Source organism: Xenopus tropicalis, chromosome 3, assembly GCF_000004195.4.
Source record: "Xenopus tropicalis strain Nigerian chromosome 3, UCB_Xtro_10.0, whole genome shotgun sequence".
Classification (NCBI taxonomy): domain Eukaryota; kingdom Metazoa; phylum Chordata; class Amphibia; order Anura; family Pipidae; genus Xenopus; species Xenopus tropicalis.
The window spans coordinates 59107007-59127363 of NC_030679.2; the positions used below are offsets into that span (position 1 = coordinate 59107007).

The 20357-nt window shown below is 38.6% G+C and overlaps 2 protein-coding genes across 2 annotated transcripts; one reads left to right on the forward strand and one right to left on the reverse strand.

The window, feature by feature from the left end:
- On the forward strand, nt 1–13955 carry cct2 (chaperonin containing TCP1 subunit 2). Its single transcript, NM_001006756.1, has 16 exons — nt 1–62; nt 2678–2752; nt 2837–2902; nt 4548–4659; nt 4749–4825; nt 5288–5400; nt 5763–5965; nt 8181–8281; nt 8363–8490; nt 8863–8966; nt 10024–10143; nt 10773–10901; nt 10980–11083; nt 11180–11279; nt 11757–11898; nt 13638–13955. Exons 1-16 carry the CDS (start codon nt 60–62, stop codon nt 13666–13668), a joined length of 1608 nt encoding a protein of 535 aa, NP_001006757.1. The 5' UTR covers nt 1–59; the 3' UTR covers nt 13669–13955.
- lrrc10 (leucine rich repeat containing 10) lies at nt 12669–16720 on the reverse strand. Its single transcript, XM_002938506.5, has one exon. The coding sequence runs from the start codon at nt 16429–16431 to the stop codon at nt 15475–15477; it is 957 nt and encodes a 318-aa protein (XP_002938552.2). The 5' UTR covers nt 16432–16720; the 3' UTR covers nt 12669–15474.
- Between the last annotated feature and the right edge of the window lie 3637 nt (nt 16721–20357).

Consider the following 20357-nt stretch of genomic DNA (forward strand, 5'->3'; position numbering starts at 1 on the left):
ATCAAAGCCGGCTGTAGCTGCGGCGTGCTCGGGTCTTTTATATCTGTAACATCAGCATCATGGTGAGTGCCTGAGTCTGTGGTTCTTTATTAAGCAGGCGGCAGTTATTTACAGTTCGCCAGTTGTCCGGCTGAGAGTTGTGTAAAGGAAAAGCTCTCCCATGCTATCGGACACGCTGTATTGGAGCGAACGCCCAGCGCCCCAAGTGCAGGATAGATCCCGTTTGACAGTAGTGAGGCAGCACTTATCCGGGCCTTTAGCTGGAAAGCAAGGTTTAGAGCGGGATGGGTATTTTCTCTGGGCCTTTAACGGATAATATAATATTTTTTTTTATATTATATGTTTTATGTTACTTCGTTTTTTTGGGCCGAAAAAAGACATTTCTGTAACCTTATAGAAGAGTGTTTAAAGTGAAGCGGAATTAGGTTTTACAATTAGCCAGGCTTGAGCATTATTATCCTAATGGCATGGGGTAACTTGACATTTCTGTTTGAGTGTCACGCCCCTAGGGGAAATATGGACTATTGGCCACCCAAGGGCTGAGGGATTTTACTCCTGGCAGCAGGGACCCAGGTTTGGCTATAGTGCCAGGGCCCCCCTCTGGCTAACACTGGCCCTGGTGGCAAGGTTGGCAGCCTAGGCAGTAGTTAGTGTAAGGCAGCGGTTCTCAACCTGTGGGTTGGGACCCCTTTGGGGGTTGAATAACCATTTCACAGGGGTTGCCGTATTTCCGATGGTCTTAGGAATAATTTAATGGTTGGGGGTCACCACAACATGAGGAACTGTATCAAAGGGTCGCGGCCAGGGCTGCCATCAAAAAATCACGGGCCCCTCACAACCAAATTTTCTGGGCCCCCTTCCTCCCACGACCTGCCCCCAATGCTCCCTCCCATTAGTACAAAGGACAAACAGCCAGGGCCCCCCTAAAACATTGGTAGCCAGGGCCCCCCAGCATCCTCCAGCTCACTCCAGCAATTTTCTGTGGCTCCCCGCTGCATCTGCACAATTCACCCCCATTGTCCTCCTGTGGCTCCCCCAGCATCCTCCAACTCCCCCCAGCATCCTCCAACTCCCCCCCCCCCCCAGCGACTTCCTGGATCCCCTGGATGCCTAGGGACTTAGCCAAATTGTATCTGACACCATGTGCCTACCCCCTTTGATATTAACAACAATCTGCAAGTGGGCCCTCTCACATACATATTTACACTAAGCATGTTACTAAATAAAAGGTTAAAAAAAACAGGGCTATATTTTATCAGCTCAACAGGTTACATTAGTTGCTTATAAAGGATTGTGGCCTCTCATGTTTTCATTTACCCTCTAGTCCGGTGCTGTCCAACGTTTGTGGTACTGAGGGCCGGAATTTTCTGACATATGTAGTGAAGGGCCTATAATGAAAGTCAGTTTTGGGCACTCCTTTTTAAACCACGCCCATATTAACAGACATTTTTTTAAGACCATATCCACATTAATAGTTGTAGCACACAAAGAAGACAAATGGTTGGTGCTTGCTGCAAGGATATCACTTATATGTGAAACACATATATTTATTAAGTCATATTAAGCTATACCCTTTAGTCCATATGACATCTCTTCCCCTGTGGATAGCACAGCAACCCCCAGCACATAATTATACACCTTAGGGACCCCTTAACAATTATTGCCAAATGCTAACAAACTCCCAGAACAAACCCCTGCCAAGTTCACCTTCCACAGGTAGGGCAGGCAGAGTATGGCACACACACACACAGGCAGGGTAGAGCAGGCAGACTTTGATACACACAGGCAGCAATAGACCTGAGGGGCTTACAGGTGTAAACAATGCAATGGCTTATTGCCTGAATCTGAGGTGTGAACAATGCAAATCACAGCAGCCAGACAAATACCATTAGAATGACAGGTGCTAAAAAGGCTAAATGTTTACAAACCGTAGCCTTATAGGAGTAGTATGTATTAAATGTGGCTTACCTAGAGAAAATGTTTTTGCAGCACTCTAGTTAAATACAATCTACCATTTAGGGCCACAACCACGGAACCGAACAGCTATGTGAATGACAGACTACAACAGTGCTGTCCAACTGGTGACTCCCCTCCCTGGCAGTTCAGTTACATAAATTATTTTCTAATTAACTTTTAAGTTGGTTTTTGCATGTTTTTTTTTTTTTTAATTATCACCATTTCTGTGTTGCCTATTTCTGGCCTGCAATTAAAAATAGTGTTTTTGGTTTTAGAACTGAAAACATTTTTACACTTCAGCTTAAGATTCATTATTATTCATTTTTTACTGCTGTCTTTTTTGTTTTACCTGCTAATATTCATCTTCTATTCTGACTAGTTGCTAGGCTAATTAAGCCTTAGAAACAAATTGCCTTTCAATTCCAAGTGTAACAGCTGACCAACACTAAATATTATAATTGTAAAAAGTATTAGGATTAAAACATTTAAATAACTTAATAATAATTTGGACTACCCTCTTTCAAGTGGCAGTATATCCCTTTGCCTTATATGTGGCAAGTCCAATTATATGACAGTTAAGACTGATAGTGATAGGCAGTGTTTGATAATATCTCTCACTAAATTCACAGTGAATTTACCAAAAAGTTGAGCTGTATTTTATTTTTGTGAAGCACAGAAATAAGACATAATTCTTGTAAAATTTTTGTTATTTATTTTACAGGCTTCCCTATCACTAGCACCCGTAAATATTTTCAAAGCTGGCGCTGATGAAGAAAAGGCAGAAACCGCCCGCCTAGTAAGTACAGTTATTTTGGCCAGGTGTAATAGTCTTTGCTGTTCCAATAGCTGTATTTTTCTGATAGATATGTTGTCTTTGTAGTCTTCCTTCATTGGAGCCATTGCCATTGGAGACTTGGTTAAAAGTACATTGGGACCTAAAGGAATGGTAAGTGTCAGTCGTCTTTTTAATGTAAGCCAGTCAAATAAATTGCCACTGGCAGTCTTAAAGTCCGTGGATGTATAAATATAGTATAAATATGCAGAAAAATAAGGTTCTTTGTTCACATGCATCAGAGATCCCCAACCTTTTAAACTCGTGAACCACATTTAAATGGAAAAAGTGTTGGGGAGCAACACAAGCATGAAACAGGTTCCTGAGGGTGCCAATAAAAATTATAATTTGCTACTTAATAGTCCTAATGTTAACTGGCAGCCTACAGGAGGCTCTGTTTGACATTATACTTGGTTTTTATGCAGCCAAAACTTAACTTCTTACTAGAAATTCAAAAATAAGCACCTGCTATGATGCCACGGGGAGCAACATCCAAACGGGTGGTGAGCAACATGTTGCTCACGAGCCACTGGTTGGGGATGACTGACTTACATTATCGATTTTGTAAAATGTATTGGTCGAAGCAGAGTAATATAATCTACAGTAGTCACTAGTTAGAATAGCCTTTCCACCTGAAAAACATAATTTTAGTGTCCTATAGACCAGTGGTTGTGGAACTGTAGTTCAATCCTTCTATTAGGCATGCTTCCCCTCATAGGTCATAACAAAGTCACAGGTAGTCTATCTGCTGTTTTTTTTTTTATAGCATAAATCTGACTGATTGACTCTTATGCTAGGCCATTCATGTGTATCTAGGAGAGCAAATAGGCATTCTTTACTAATATTAATCTTCCTGGCATTCAGACAGTCTCCCATGCTCAGCTCCAATTTTTAAAGACATAGGATCACCAATAAAAGGATAGATTTGGGGATGCTACAGCCAAAATTACATTTTGATTGCCTAACTGCATTCTAACATTCTACATTTTAACTAAAATACCAAAGCACTTGTGGGAGCACTTCCAATGCTAATTAAAGTATAGTTAAACTATTGTAGAAGTGTGATTGATGTGACTGAAATTGCTTAGCAACTTTATCGTTAAAAAAGTTTATTTAGCAGCCCATGTTTGAAAAATAAATTGCTTAGAACAGGACTGTGAGTAATATAAATAACTCTAAATTCACGTCGAATTTGTTTTTTAAAAACCTGAAGAAATACACAAATTAGAATAAAACCAATTACAAGTTGTTTAAAGTGTGTTCAGTTTTAGAGATTCAAAAGATATTTTTCCAAATTATATAAACGGAGATAGCAAGGCTTTTTCAATAAACCAGATTTTATTAGGAGGCAGGGAATTTAGTTGCTAGTTTTAATTCAACCCTGTGATCACACATAATGTTGATTTTGCTAAATTATTTTGGATGTAAACAGACACGTAGTGCTCTGAATGTGGTTTCTTAGTTATTTGATAGTTTATATGAAAGGGGAAAAAATGCAGTAAGTATTTCCCTGAGCACTATTTGCAGTTTAATTTTTATATGAAGTTTATCAAAAAATCACTGATTTAAAAAGATATGGTAAGTTTAAATTTTAAAACTATTCATGAGCATTATCTGCATATTTTTCAACTTTTAGTTCTTCTTTAAAGGGTTACGGCTATTGTAAGTGATTGGCTATTTCCTTATGCTTAAAATACTAGAACCTTCCTGTCTCGTTTGTTAATCATTATTAAAAGGCTGTGTTTAATATCCGCATTAGGACAAGATTCTCCTAAGCAGTGGCAGAGATAGCACAGTTACTGTAACCAACGATGGTGCAACTATTTTGAAAGCCATTGGTATTGACAACCCTGCTGCACAGGTTTTGGTTGGTAAGTTCCCAGACTTTAGTTGAACCAGTTATACTGTTTCTTTCCATGGTTTTCAGTAACTTTTTCCCTCCTGACTCTCCCCCCATTAGACATGTCAAAAGTCCAGGATGATGAAGTAGGTGATGGAACAACATCAGTGACAGTGTTGGCAGCCGAACTGCTCAGAGTAAGGAAACTCTTAGCCATAATTATGTCTGTTTCTAAGGAATACAAATACAGTAAAATCCTTTCTTGGCACCTCACTCTTCACAAACTGAATGTGGCATTCTTGTTGCCTAGGCAGTTGGAACTAGAAAATACCAAATGCTTTAAAGGGGCCAGTCAGTTACTGGGTATTTTATATATTTGCATGACATGACAATGCATAATGTAACAGCTTCTTTAGGAGCAGTGATTTGGCTCCTAAGTTGCAAAATTTAACACTAAAGATTTTGGCCTGTTAAGGCTAGCATTATCAGGGGGGGAATGAACCCACAAACGCTGAAAATTGTTATATGTATGTGGTATTTCATATATATGAGAGAAAATAAGATTGTAAGCTACAGTAAGACTTTCATGGTAATATTGTTATGTTTTAATATGCTTGTTTAATATTACCGCTGATTGTCATTTGTTTCAATAACAACAGGAGGCAGAAGTTTTGGTGGCTAGAAAGATCCATCCTCAGACTATCATTTCTGGATGGAGACAAGCCACACAAGTAGCCAGAGAGGCACTCCTTAATGCGTCTGTGGATCATGGGTAAGTTATTTTGGAATTTGTTTGAACTAATTGTCATATCTACATTTTTCTTAATGTATTTTTTAAATAGGGTTAAATCAATTCAGGACTCTATGGAAATCTGCTAACCCACAATACCTGCTGTTTCATGTTAGTTTGAATCGCCTCATGTAAAACACATTACATGGGGTGATCCTAGGTAATTGCCCGAAAATGTAGAGGCGTTTTTAAAGCGATTACTCAGGATCACAGAATGTAATATGTTTTGGATGCAGCGATTCCAAATAATGTAAAGGAGCAGGTCTGTGGTAGAGGAGATTTCCCGCAAGCATGAGCTTTTACCATATAAAAAACTCTATTGTTTCTGCTCCCTTATAATGTAGGAATGATGAAGAGAAGTTCCGCTGTGACCTTCTAAATATTGCTCGCACCACATTGTCATCTAAGCTTCTCACCCACCATAAAGATCACTTTTCTAAATTAGCTGTGGAGGCTGTCCTCCGACTGAAAGGATCTGGTAATCTAGAAGCAATACATGTCATTAAAAAGCTGGGCGGAAGCTTAACAGAATCATACTTGGATGAAGGTAATTATCGTTTTTAATAAAATAATGTAAATGTGTTTGCCTTTTTCCATAATATCAAAGTGCTGTCTTTATGATACACTGCATATTAGTAGAGTTAATTTTAAGTAGTGCTCTTCAATTTTATGGGCTGCTGAACTCATAAGGTAAATATTTAAACTTGTCATCTATGCCAACCCAAAAACCTGCTACAAAAAGATGGCAAAGAGTGCTTTCTCTTCAATAACACACACTTAAAAAGCAGTTATTTCCTTTCAGTCTTCTGCTATGCAGACTATTTTAGGATTGTGTATAATGGATTTCAGAGCTGTTGTTACTCTCTCTTTTGACGACGTCTGCAGCCTTATTCAATAGCTTCTAAACTGTGTTGGTAGCTTAAACACTCCAGCAGGACCTGCCTTTTTCATCTGCATTGTCTTCCACTACCCACCTGCCCATTATACTTATACTGTACTTTGGAACTAAAAACTAAGAGCTGGTTTGTATTCATTGTCATAGGTGGTGGTTAAGGTGGCCATACATATTCAGATTTTAGTCTTCTTCCGATAAACATTCAGATATCAGTTGTATGTTTAAATGCAACAATCTGAAACTAAGTCATACTAAAATTGTAGGATAAAACCCTTAAATTACAAATCGAAGGATGTTCTGAACATAATATAGTTGGCAGACACCAATCGTTCGAAATAGATTTCCATTGTAGGTCCCCCAAGATATCGTCCAATACACAATATATGCAGATTTTTTCATTAGCCAACCAAAATTTTCTAACCTGCTCGATTGACTAAATGACGGATCGCCATAGTACGAAGATTATCGAAAAGGTTACTATAAGATAGTAGATGAAGTCCTGTTTTTTTGCATGTTCTTGAGAGTAGAGGCCCCATCACACCAAAGTTTACAAATCGACAATAGAAAGTCACTCTGGAGAACCATCACTAAGTGATTGACTTGGTTCTCAAGAGTGACGTTCTATTACAAAAATTATCAGGATGATAATTCGGAGCCCACACGGACCAAACATCACACAAAACTAGGTTTTGTACTACTACTATTTTATTGGTATGTGTATGGTCAGCTTTAGTCATCAACCAGGTTGTGTCTTTTTTTAACTTCTCTCAGCAGGACAAGAGTGTATTTGACTAGTTGGTTGGCCAAGTGTATATGTTTGTGAGGGCTGGAAGTAGTGTGCCTATGATTAACATTAGAGAGACACCAGGAATTAACCTTTTTTTTTAGTCATAACATTGTCTTTGCATGCTATTTATAATGTTGCCATAAACATATTTATTTGACTGATTATTTTACATTACTTTCTGATCTCTCATGTTCCTCTTAGGGGGCTGCCATATTGTACAGCAGAAGCTATAATTGACAGGCTGAGATGAGACAGTTAACATTAGAAGCTATAATTGACAGGCTGAGAAGAAACAGTCAGGCTTAGGAACTTCAAGTAACAATTACTTACAAGAGCAGGCCTGTCAACAGAAAATTATTAACAGGACCTATATGTAACTTGTAATGCACATTAATATTTTAGAGTGGTTTGTTTAGTGTCAGTATTACTTCAAGAAATTGTCCATTAAATAGGTTCTCCTTTACATTATTTGTGATAATTGTTTTATTAAGCAGACTTTAAGTACACCTTACATAAGATTTTGAATTCATCAAATTGAAGATTAAAGGAGACATATCCTATAAAAATTATGAATGTACCAGGGAATTATACTTCTCTAGATATAGAAGGATTGTGCTTAAAAAAGTTGTGTTTTCGACTGATTTATTGAGAAATTCCCCCAAACCCCACTAGCCCCGCCCATCTGTGCCACTTCCTGCTGGCTGAATTCTCTGGATGAGCTGGGGAGCCGGCGGCCCTCCGTACCCTGCACTGTAGGATAGGAACCAATCAGCAGCTAGGCTGACCTGATAGGGAACTGAAGCCTGTCTGTGCTTGTGTGACTGCAGGGCTGTGATTGGCTCTCCCCCTCCTACTGTGCTTCAGGCAGGGACCGTTAGGACACGCCCACTCTTAATTTCAAATGTGGTCGGAGAAGTGAGAGGATCTATAGGGAGCTCCAATAAAGGGGCCATTGTTACAGATAGGGTTAATGTTTAGCCCAAAGGGAAACCAGCACCGGGTATTATTCATAATTGCCTACAAAATAAACGTTTTTCCCATTTATCCAATATGTCCCCTTTAAAACTTTTTCTTCTCTAGGATTCTTGCTGGATAAAAAAATTGGTGTAAATCAGCCAAAGCGTATTGAGAATGCTAAAATCCTGATTGCCAACACCGGAATGGACACTGACAAGATAAAGGTTTGTAACCTTTTAAAGTATTTTATTCTACCTTGTGAAATGTGTGTATATTTCTCTAAAAAAAATTTCTTTGACCTTTAGATCTTTGGCTCGCGAGTACGTGTAGACTCTACTGCAAAGGTTGCTGAGATTGAACTTGCAGAAAAAGAAAAAATGAAGGAGAAAGTTGAGCGTATTCTAAAGCATGGAATCAATTGTTTTATTAACAGGTAAATAGACTAGGTAAATAGACTATGGGAACATAGGGTTAATAAGGAGCAACTTTTGATTTAATGTAGGTAATTAGATGTTTAGATTAGATTGTTATTTTTCCATCAGCACTATACCAGTAATGGTTAACTTATGATTAGTTTGCTAAGGGTAATTTCAAGGAAGTCTAATGTTACTCTATAACCTTATAACACCCAAATGCACTGTTTCTGCCAGCCAGCTCAATCTAGACAATTGTCTGCTAGATTTAATTTTTTTTCCTTGCTTCTTAATATGAGACATAGTTTCTTTTTTTTTTCCCAAAGAGAAATTTTACCGTGGCTGTTCAGTTTGGAGGTTGGTGATTAGAATGCTTATTTTTTCTTTTCTAGGCAACTGATCTATAACTACCCAGAGCAGTTGTTCGCAACTGCAGGCGTTATGGCAATTGAGCATGCAGACTTCGCTGGTGTCGAACGTTTAGCCCTTGTTACAGGTACTGAAGTTTTATCAATTATGTGCAGTTTATTAGTTGTACTGTTTGATGTTTTGGTATGTTACAACCTCATGTCTTCAATATTTCAGTGTGGTCTGTTTACTTAGAAAAGTGCTAATGTTAGATTTTTACAGATGCTGGCATTAATGTAATGAGTTAAAAGTAGCACCTTAGCTGAATGTTGGTTTTCTTATCAAATTAGAGGGAGACAGCCTGTTATATTCAGATAAGTTTAGCATTAGTTCTGCTTAATTTATCCCAGAAATACATCTTTAAAGTAGTTGATTTTAAACTTTGAAACAGCCCCTCTAGGGGCTTCTGGACCAGCAGCTGGTGGTAAGTTTTGAAAACAATACCTGCTTGGTCTCCTAGATCCTACTGGGTGAACAGTATATTTTTGGAGCTATGTCTAATACAGCAGTGTTTTCCTAGGTATCTGTAACTAAATGTTAGACCTCAAAGTGTGCTTTAAACAAAAGGTCTGAGAAAATTGTAAAGATTAGAGTTGCTCCCTAGTAGTCTGAGTCTTTAAGCCAGCGCTGCCATCAGGGGGGTACTCTGGTCAGTGGCAGCAGAGGTTTTGCAATAATGGGGCATGGTAAAGGCTCTGTTGTACTTGTTAACAGCGCCCATTGCCCAAGTGACCAGTGGCCTTATAATTTCTGTTCCCTGTACAGAAAAGCCTTGCTAACTTAACAGTATAATAGCCATAATAGCACTGAAGCTACAAACAACCATAATTATGTGTATATTGTGAATAAAATGCCAAGTGACATCTAGATTTTGACCACAAGGGGTCAGTGTTCGGCTAGACCATTTCTAATCTGTTTATGATATGGCAGAGATTATCATATATGGAAACAGTAGCCATTTGGTATCCTCTCATATAGGCAGTGGAAACCAACTCCCTTCCCCATCTCCCCATCATATTATTCAGAGAATAATACATATTTTAGGTAGCTTATATTTTAATCTTTTTGTTGCTTATTGGTTATAATAAAACTAGCATTCCTTTTTCTGAAAAACAAAACTGCATATATATTTATTGTCCCTTAAGGTGGTGAGATTGCTTCAACCTTTGATCATCCTGAGCTGGTTAAACTGGGTACCTGTAAGCTTATCGAGGAAGTAATGATTGGAGAGGATAAGCTCATTCATTTCTCTGGTGTTGCCATGGGTAAGCATCAAAGTGTGTTGTGCTTGCCATAACGATTAGTGGCAACAAAAAATATTTTTTTTTCACCGTTTGTTTTATCTCTCTTTGCAATTCTAAAATGTAGCCTTGCCTGCTTCTTTTATATGGAGGTTTGTAAGATTTATATTATGAGCACTTAAAAAAAGGAAATGTGCTTAGCAACATATATTTAAAAAAATTACATTATCTTAATCCTGTGCAACAGTTGTGATTCCAGCTCTTTCCCAAGCTGGAGAATCCTTAACCTTCAGGGCTCTGGCACACGGGGGAGATTAGTCGCCCGCGATTAACTCCCTGTTCGCGGGCGACTAATCTCCCCCGTGTGCCAGAGCCCTCATACATCCATGGTCTCCTTGTCAAACATAGCCAGCAAGTTAGAATGGCAACATATCGTTTTATCTTTCTCAGGTAACATTGTTAAATTATTGTGAAAGTGCAGGTTAGTCAGTTATCTGATCTGAGTTATCTCTTCCTGCAGCTGTGGTCACTTTTGTGCAAAGTGCTGGATTTCCTTATACGATATAATAAGTTAAAATCCACACACACATTGAGTTTTAGTTGGTGCTGGATCATTATTGCACATAATGTATTTTGTCTTTTGATGATGACAGGTGAGGCCTGCACTATTGTTCTTCGTGGTGCAACTCAGCAAATTTTGGATGAAGCCGAGAGATCCTTACATGATGCCCTCTGCGTACTTGCTCAGACTGTAAAAGATACAAGGACAGTTTATGGAGGAGGTATGTGCAAAAATGACTGACGTTAGCCTTGTTTATGATTGAGTGACTTCACTTTTGACGTTATTCTTGCTTTTGTAGGCTGCTCAGAAATGCTAATGGCTCATGCTGTGACAGAACTTGCAATCAGAACACCAGGTAAAGAGTCTGTCGCCATGGAATCTTTTGCAAAGGCACTACGCATGGTAAGTATAACGTATAATCTACATACCTATTATAATTCAGTTATTTTCTGATGCTAAGCTAGGCATTATGTAACCTGTATATTTTTCTTTCTTTAGCTACCAACCATTATTGCAGATAATGCAGGCTATGATAGTGCTGATCTAGTGTCTCAGCTCAGAGCAGCTCACAGTGAAGGGAAATCAACCTATGGCCTGGGTAAGAAACAAACCTTAGTAAAGAAGCCTGCTCTATGGCAAACCAAGAACCTAAAGGTGAAGGAAAGTAACAAACACCTGGTTGTTGTTGGGGGATTCTCCTTTTACACCAGGTTTGGTGCTCCTGTTTTAAAAACCCAAACTGGCCTGGTGTCGTTTCCTGCAGAACCAGTTAATTGCCCGTCCTGGTGGTTACTAACATTCTTCTTTAAGATTTGTAATGTGTTGAACTTGTTTTTTATTGTGTTTATTGCAGCATGGCACTCTATAGCAAAGTACCCTGTGCCAGAATGTGAGCAACTTTAGTCACTGAGGGGGTGCATAATAATTTGCCACTCATCTTCACTGTTTCTTACATTTCTTCCTAATGGTTATCATTCTTTCTATGCATTGTTACAAGTAAAAACATTTTACTGTATGTTTTCTCTTTTTTAAACCCTGAAAATTAAACCATGGCTTAATTTTTTTTGTTTTCCAGATATGAAAAATGGTACCATAGGTGAAATGGGAGAGCTGGGTATAACTGAAAGTTTCCAAGTAAAGAGACAAGTCTTGCTGAGTGCTTCTGAAGCCGCTGAAGTTATTTTGCGTGTTGATAACATCATCAAAGCTGCACCAAGGTAGCCTGGTTACTGCTATTTTATTACAAAAAACATGGAAAAGTATATTAATGATTTACAGTTTGTTTAACCTACTAAGATCTAATGAGGAGGTTTAGGGTTGATAATGCTGCTGTACTGCATTAAGAGTAAGTGGTTTCAGGACAGGGAATTCTGAGGAATGTAATCAGTCCTTCATTTGCATGTAATAAAAATACAGAATTGTGTGAGGACTTTTCAACAAAGGTACTGTCCATGAGTATAGGTTCTTAAAAGAATAGCTCTGTAAAAAATAAAACTGGGTAAAACAGGTAGATTGTGCAAAAGAAAAAATATTTTCAATATAGTAAGTTAGGCAAAAATGTAATATATGGTATGGTAGGGCAGATGTATAACATAATAGCCAGAACATTACTTCCTGCTTTCAGCTCTTTAAGCTGTTAGCAGTCAGTAACCAATCAGTGACTTGAGGGGGGAATATTGGATATAACTGTTCAGTCAAAAACTAACTGAATAGTTATGTCCCATATGCCCCTCACTGACTGACTAAGAGGTTAGAGAGCTGAATGCAGGAAGTAGTGTTCTGGCCATTATGTTAGACATCTGCCCACTCCAGCCTTTATAGATTATATTTTTGTCTAACTATATTACAAATATTTTTATTTTTCGCAGTCTATTTTACCCAGTTTCATTTTTACACTGAACTGTTCCTTTAAATTGTTATTCAGCGAATTGGAAAAAGGTGAAAACCCATGAATAAACCTACAAACACAAGGCACACATCACACCAATTATATATTTAAGGAGTACAAATCTTTATTAATTAAAATACAAAAAACTCTGCCTTAAAAATTCAAAGCTGTTGTACCACCTGCTTATATATTCTTCACTGGTAACGTGTTAACATTCATATTCATAAAGTTATAATAAACGGTTTTACCTGGGTACTTTAAAGTGCAAGTTAATAGTGCAGCATGGAAATAGTGCTTAACAAAATAAAATGTATGTCAGAAACAAACAATTTGACCAAAAGCAGGCTCATTCATTTTTATCAAGTAAATCATGCTGGACTATATACCATTCACTCCATAAGCAAAACATACTACACATACTATTCATAGGGTAACTTAGTGTCCAAACCTACTTGTATGTGAGCAATAATATAGATGGTGTGTTCCTTCTGAAACCTTTTAAGAAGCCTGTGGGCCCCTTCTCATAATATGCATTAGAAAGTGCACTGTTTATAGCACCAAAGTAATACCTGATCAGTAAAATAGGAGAAAATGATAAGCTTGTATATATATATAACTGATTGGACAACTATTGAAGCCTCATTTATATCCTATATCAAACATAAATAATCAGCCACTCCTGATACAAACGCGCTTTTGCAGTTCTTAGTTGATTTTTTATCTTAGCATTACACTTCCCTTGCTAGCCTTGCTAGATATGAGACCTAATGTTGCCCCCAAGGAAGAATCCTTAGCAATTATATATAATATAATCTAATAAGAAAAATGAGCAGCACTCAAATCTTGCAAATATAAATATATTAAAAATCAACACCACCATAGAGACATTTCGTGCAAGCTGCGTGCCCTTTATCAGGAAAAATGTTATAATCTACTAGAATGAGTAGCGAATGGAAGGGAAGGAATGTAGGCATTTGGTATTGATGTATGTGCTTCAAGTTTTGTTCTTTTTCTGCTTCTGGGCATTATTATTTATGCATGTAAGTTTCTTCTTTTTGTCTGTTATAGAAAACGTGTACCAGACCATCATCCTTGCTGAGTACCCTTTAACTGCACCAAGTTTGTGGACCAGGCGAAAGTTTCCCTATTTTAGGACCAGAAGAAATTTCTGGAGCAAAATGCTGTTACACAGTTAAAAATGCTGTGTGTGTTTAGTCAGCCAAGCACTTGCATAATTCTCCAGCAACGTATCTGGGTTTAAGTTATTATTTTCCAGCGCATACATTGGATGTATGGTTTTGCAGAATCAGTTTGTAAACAGCTATTCATGTTCCTACTCTTTCAATAACAAGCACTGAAATAAAGTTTTGTCATTAGCATGGCTAAGCTGTTGGTTTGATTTAGGCTGGGCTCTTCCAACATTAACTACTCACTGATATTGGATTTAGTCTAAATACATGGTTGTATGTAATATGGTAAAAATAACTTGCACTACTGGTGTATGCCTAAAGGCTTTATTAATGCTCTCTGTATGCCCTAAAAGTACATTTGATGTGCTATTCCACCCTATATATATTTTGTTATTTGGTGGTGTCAGTGTGCAATGTATGTTTGAGCTGCTTATCTTCCATGTGAACAAAGGGTATGCATTTGGCCGCTGAATAAGTATGCTTGGGCACATCGTCTCTGAAGAAGGTAGCAAGAACTTTTTGAAGTAACTATAACAGAAACTTGCAAATGAAGGGTAACATGTTCCTATGTGTGTTGCTGCCCTGTGTTAATGTACACTGTATGGTCAAAAGTATGTGGACACCTGCATTTCCAACATCTCATTCCAAAAGCAAGGCTATTAATATGAAGTGGATCTTGGCCTGTGTTTCTTTCAGTGTCATTGCAAAGTTAAGGTCTGTTTTTACTGAAATCAGTGAACCAAACCATAAGAAATTGCCTCCACCAAACTATTTAGTTGGCATTACACATTAGATAAGGTTCCTTTATCTGCCAAAATCACACTTACACATCAAAGAGCCAGAGTGCAGTGCATTTCATTTCATTCCAGAGAGAATTTCAGCTGCTGTAGAGTCCAATGGCTTTGAGCTTTGCACCACTCCAGCCAATGCTTGCGATGCAAATGGTAATGTTAGACATTACTTGCAGAGACAGTTTGAAGCTTGGCAGTAAGTGTTCCGACTGCAAATTGGTGTCTGGATACCTTTGGCAGTGTAGTGTAGTTAGTGGGTACTGCCACTAGTGTCTGCTTCTGTGGTTGGTCCTATAAAAACTTCAAATCTATAATTTTCTTTAATTTGCATTGTCAACCAATAGCTGTTTACCTGGAGAAGACAAAGTATGACTAAGCAGAGTCAGCTTAGATGGCTGACCTTAACATCAATAACTGTGGCTAAAATTGTTACAGATCTAGATATCTGTAAATCATCCAATTTAACCACAGCTGCCAGCTTAACACACAAAAAAAATAAAACAACTGATAATCAATTCAAGAGGTAAAGAACCTTCCCCATAAGAGCTTACACTCTCAAGGTATAAGGGGTATGAGACTTAAGATGTCCTAATTAATTTGTTACCTTGCTTGAGGGTTCAGACAGACCTCTGTCTATTAAGATGTTACAGTCACTGCCTGGATAGAAAATTGGAACTCACTGGTTGCAATGGCACACAGAAATCACATCTGTTTGACATATTCCAACTGGATGTGATTTCTGAGAGTGCAACTACAGTGTTTTTCCACTTGCCTTATTGCACAAAATAAAATTTTCTGATGTACATCTGAATATCTAGCTTTGTGTATAGTTAACTAAGTATACTGCTTGCATCAAATATAGTTTGGGAATCAGGAAAAGGAAACTACCTTTTTCAGCAATAAGTAAGCCTGGAGTCATACATTTTAATTTGGTACAGTAGTTGCTTCAGTTGAGTTTTCATTGCTTTGACTTGTTGCATCCATTGGAGGCAGAGCCTGCACTTCTTTATTGTCCTTTGCATTTTCGAGTTCTGCTTCCGCCTCGGATCTCTTTTTGGGTTCAGGGCTTTCCTCCGACCATCTCCCAACTCTACGAACTCCCTTTGCAACTTTTGGTGCATTTTGACATGGGTTGTGGTCATAAATGACTAGCTTCAAACTTTGCATGTGGACAAGGCTTGGGAAAAACCTTATGCCATTTCTGTCAACATCAATAACATCCAAAAAAGGCATCTCCAACAACACAAGTGGGAATTCAGTGAGAAGGGTTCCCGACATCCAAATGCTGCGTAGTTCTTTGAGATTTTTAAGCTCGTTTGGTAGCTGGCGGATAGGGTTGGATCCAGCATGAAGTGTCTTCAGTAGAGTAAGTTCGCAAACCACCACAGGCAAATGAGTGAAATAGTTTGACTCGATCCAAAGAGTTTGCAGGTTCTTGAGAAAACATAGTTCCGGAGGCAGATCCCTCAGCCTGTTGTTGCCAAGATATAAGATTGACAGTTGTTTAAGGGTGCACACGACCTGCGGCAATACTTTAAAATTGTTAAAGTCCAGTGCTAAAATCTGAAGGCTCTGCAACAGTTCCAGCTCAGGAGGGAGGGTGTTTAAATTATTGTCACTGAGGTACAACTTCACAAGTTCTGTAAAGGCACACACCCTTAGAGGGAATCTTCTCAAATGCTTGCTGCTTAGGTCCACCATTTTATCAACAGGCATTTCTTCCAGCTCTCCCAAAAGATAGTTCTGGCAAGTCTTAGAAGGGATAAAAGCAATGATTCCCTTAATAATGTTACCCATGGTTTGCAAGGCGAAGCAACAACATACTCTGACCCTCTTACAGTTCTTCTGGGGCTGTATTATCGAAGAAGTTAAAAGTGGCATTTCTGTCGTTCCATTACAGCACGTTGTTTACATAGCAACTGCGATTAATCTCAAGGGCTGTGGATATGGTACTGATAACTGAAGGAGCGTCTGGTGATGGAAAGGACAGACGTGTCTTTTGGGAAAGTTGCTCCCCTGTCTCCTAGATGTATCAAACTATTAACAGCACGGCTACATTAACATCTATTATCTAGTCCTACAAGCAGCGTTCCTGGCAAAGGCCCATATGAAAAAAGACCTCTAAAACTAAATAAAAATCACTATGCACATTGTTATTGGTGGTGGAATGAAGATCCTGATAATGAACTTTAGAAAGAGGCAGAATTGTTAAACTTGGAATCCTGTCAACTAAACATTTCAACTTCTAACAGACGCACACACCAAAATGTTCAGATGTAATCTGATGCTGTTTAAAATACCTGTCATGGTTTAAAAATAAATCCACAGATTAATGGCAGTGTGACTTAATGGGTTTGTATAGACTGAAACCTACTAATGTACACTGCCTCACTCACGGCTGAAGTATGCACTGAAGCGCTCTTGATGGACAACACCATGACCACATCTTGTAATGCCAGAGCAGCAGCCAGATAACAGTGTATTATGGACTCAACCATGCTGCACGTTTCATTTTTCTTCTAAAGAAGTTTCCTGTGCATTTGGTTCAGTTCATTCAACCAATTACATTTAGGTTTCTTCACTCTATGAGTGCTCTTTAATTCAAGGGGTATTGTACCAATGGTTTAAAGGGGATGCACATAAATAACATTTTGCCTAATGAATAAAAATGTACTATTTTCATTTATAAAACAACCAGTGCTCTTCCTTAGGGACAAACCACTGGTTGTGCTCGAAACGTTGGAATTTTTTCAATAAAAACACTTTTTCTTTTGTATCAAGTCCCTGTGTGTGCGGCACTCTTTCTATTATATTTTTGTTTTTGACCTGCACCAAAGGCATTTGGACTTGTATAGGGTGTGCTCCTCCCTGTGTACTATATATATATATAGAGAGAGAGAAAAGTATTGTACTCGCAGGACTTTTTATCAAAAATCGAAGAGACTTTATTTAATTTACCAACATTTTGGTCACACAGTGTGACCTTTTTCAAGGGAGAACACATCACTGACACAGGCTTACCATGGGCTGGGGTTGCCTGAAAAATCCATCATAACTCATCACTTGCAAGTCACAAGTTCCACACTGGAGCACTTGATAAGGCAAAGTAGTGACTGACCATTTAAGGCCCTAAGTACAGGGAAAGAGTTTGTCATTCAGCTGCACGCTGGTGCTATCTAATATATTGCTGGCTATTTCTGTAACAGCAATGGGAGTGTGATTATCTGCTGTTATAAAGTGGGTTGGCCTTTGTTATTTTAACAGGTTAAAGCTTTGGATTTTATTTTGTCAAATAGTGTAACAGAGATAAAGATCATTTTTATGTTTTCACAGGTAGCACAAATACTTCTCAATATATTCAGTATTTCAGGTACAGTGGCACAGCACATACAGAATTCTTTGGGAGTTTACTTTCACACCGCAGGTTTTTCTCTCTTAGCCTGCCTCAAGGGTACTCCAAGGGATTACAGTCAGAGTCCTTATCCACATGAGTCCATACACTTGGTGGGTACCATCTGGGGAGCTACCCCACACTAGATCTCCTCAGAGGAGCACAGGTTGGTGCAATTACAGGATCGGGTATCTACTGTCTACACCTTATTCACGGGGTTGCTTAACCCATTCTAACTAAGGGTCCTTCTCTTAAGGGCACTTTGTTGCCCATAGGAAATCTCCTCTCCTATGGGCAACAAAATGCCTGAAAATACATGTAACACATGTAAAGTCTTATACATGAAGTGATTCCAGTGGAACTGGGGGAACAGGTATTTCTGGGCACTTTGTAGCCTGCAGGAGAGGAAATCTCCCTCAGGCAACAAAGAGTCCCATCTGTGAGGGCCTTTAGGCACAGAACTGTGGTATCCCTTGTTCCTACCGGTCCTCAAAAATGTAAGCTTTAGAAGGGACAGGGTAGAGGAAACTCCAATACAGCAGACCCTGTCTCGCAAATAATTACAGCCCCATGGGTGAAGCTTTTCTTACCCCATGGGCCTATGCTACTATAGAACCACCAATATAGCAGCAGAAACACCTGCTATAACAGAACTCTTAAGTAACAGATTTCTGGCTCAGGTTAAAACATTGTTAAACAGTGACACCTGCAGGCTAAAGGAAAATGTGTCAGAGTCTTTCCTAGAGATAGACCAGTAATGGGAGTATGAGTAGGAAATAATATCAGAACAGAAATTTCAACATGTTTTTTGGGGCATTACCCTATTTTGCGCCCTCACCCAGTCATCTGCAGCACCAGCCCAGTCTCCAGAGTCCCTTTGATTTATACTGTGAACAATATTAACCCTTGCTATTAAAAAAAAAACTAAAATACACCTAACATTGCATCATACAAGCCACATTGAGCAGTGTGAGAAGCGCAATTGTGGCATGGCTAAGATACATTCCATCACAGCCAGTGGTTTAACAATAAAGTCCTGTGGCTGCTGGGGTGAAGTAACAAATATACAGTACGTGATTAGCCTAGGAATGGGTTTCAAAATACTGTAGACCCTAGCATTTCACCCAACAGTTCCCCCAGGCCCAATAAATAGTGACTATAGCATCTTACAGCAGCCCCTCTGGCATTTGCCAGAAACTACAGATTACCAGTCTGTACTGCACCTGATTCCACAGATTGAAATAATGATAGTCTGTCTGTGCTTCAGCTCCCAGAAGCTATCAATTCTTCTTTTAGGAAAAGACAGACATTATAGGAAGTAAAAGAGAAGACTTCCCATGTGTACTGATTAATTGTGGCCCCAAAGAAGAACACAGAAGAAAGAAGTTACTAGTGATAATCTTGGTAAACTGTGTTCAAAAATGAGAAATTTAAAATATTTGATATTGGGTTCTGTTAAAAAAGAGTGCTCTCAGTGTTGGACTGGGGTGCCAGGGACCCACCTGAAAACCTCAGACTATTTTTCTTCCTCTTCTCATTTAACCTCTTTGTTTTACTAGTCTATTTTCTTTACATGCTATAATCTATTCTTCAATCTCTTTGTTTTCAAGCAAAAAAATGGTTAGAGGCAGAAGGGCACATATGGACACCTGGGCCCACTGTGAGTTTTCCTGGTATCCCAGTGGGCCAGTCCGACACTGAGTGCTCTGGAAGACTGGGAACACATTTACTTATTGATTATCTGACATGACTGGGTCAGAATGCCCCATTATAAAGTTTACCTTGGCAGCACTAAAACTCATACCAGATATCATATTATGAAAGCAACTTTAAAGCAAAGTGCATTGGCATTGTCAGCTGTAGCGAATGCATGATGTTTTTTTTTCTTTCTTTGCATGTTAATTTGCCACAAAATCCATAGCATGAAGTTTGGTACTTTTAATGCCATGGAGCATGTCGTGGGAGCATGTCGTAGGAGCATGTCGTGGGAGTATTTCACCACATATTTTTTAAATTAATTATTCATTCAATCCATTTTGCTACATACATTTCTAATATGTGTCACTGTAACATACTAAACAGTTACACAAATTAGATATATAGTTTTACAGTTATACAGTAAAAGCAAATGATGTGGGAGAATAAAAGGAGAGTCATAGGGAGCATTGCATTGGAGTGAAGAGCAGAGTGGAAGAGAGGTAAGGAGAGGAGCTGAAAGGAAATTAGAGGAATCGTAGAGGAAAGATTTTTAACAAACCCTTTATACATTTAAGCAGGCACTGTCATATAACAAAATGAGTTAAAACAGGAGTAATTAGACTTTAATATCAGAACTGTGCATTGTAGTAACACATATCCCACTATGAAATTGCAGTCTCAGGGCTAAGTGGAAAGCTGCACAGCAGCAGTGCTATAC

Coding starts and splice junctions, on each gene's coding strand:
- cct2 (NM_001006756.1), top strand. Junction 8,282..8,362: donor TGGACACTGACAAGATAAAG/GTTTGTAACCTT, acceptor TTTGACCTTTAG/ATCTTTGGCTCGCGAGTACG. Junction 11,899..13,637: donor ATCATCAAAGCTGCACCAAG/GTAGCCTGGTTA, acceptor TGTCTGTTATAG/AAAACGTGTACCAGACCATC.
- lrrc10 (XM_002938506.5), bottom strand. CDS start 16,431: ATGCCACTTTTAACTTCTTCGATAATACAGCCCCAGAAGAACTGTAAG.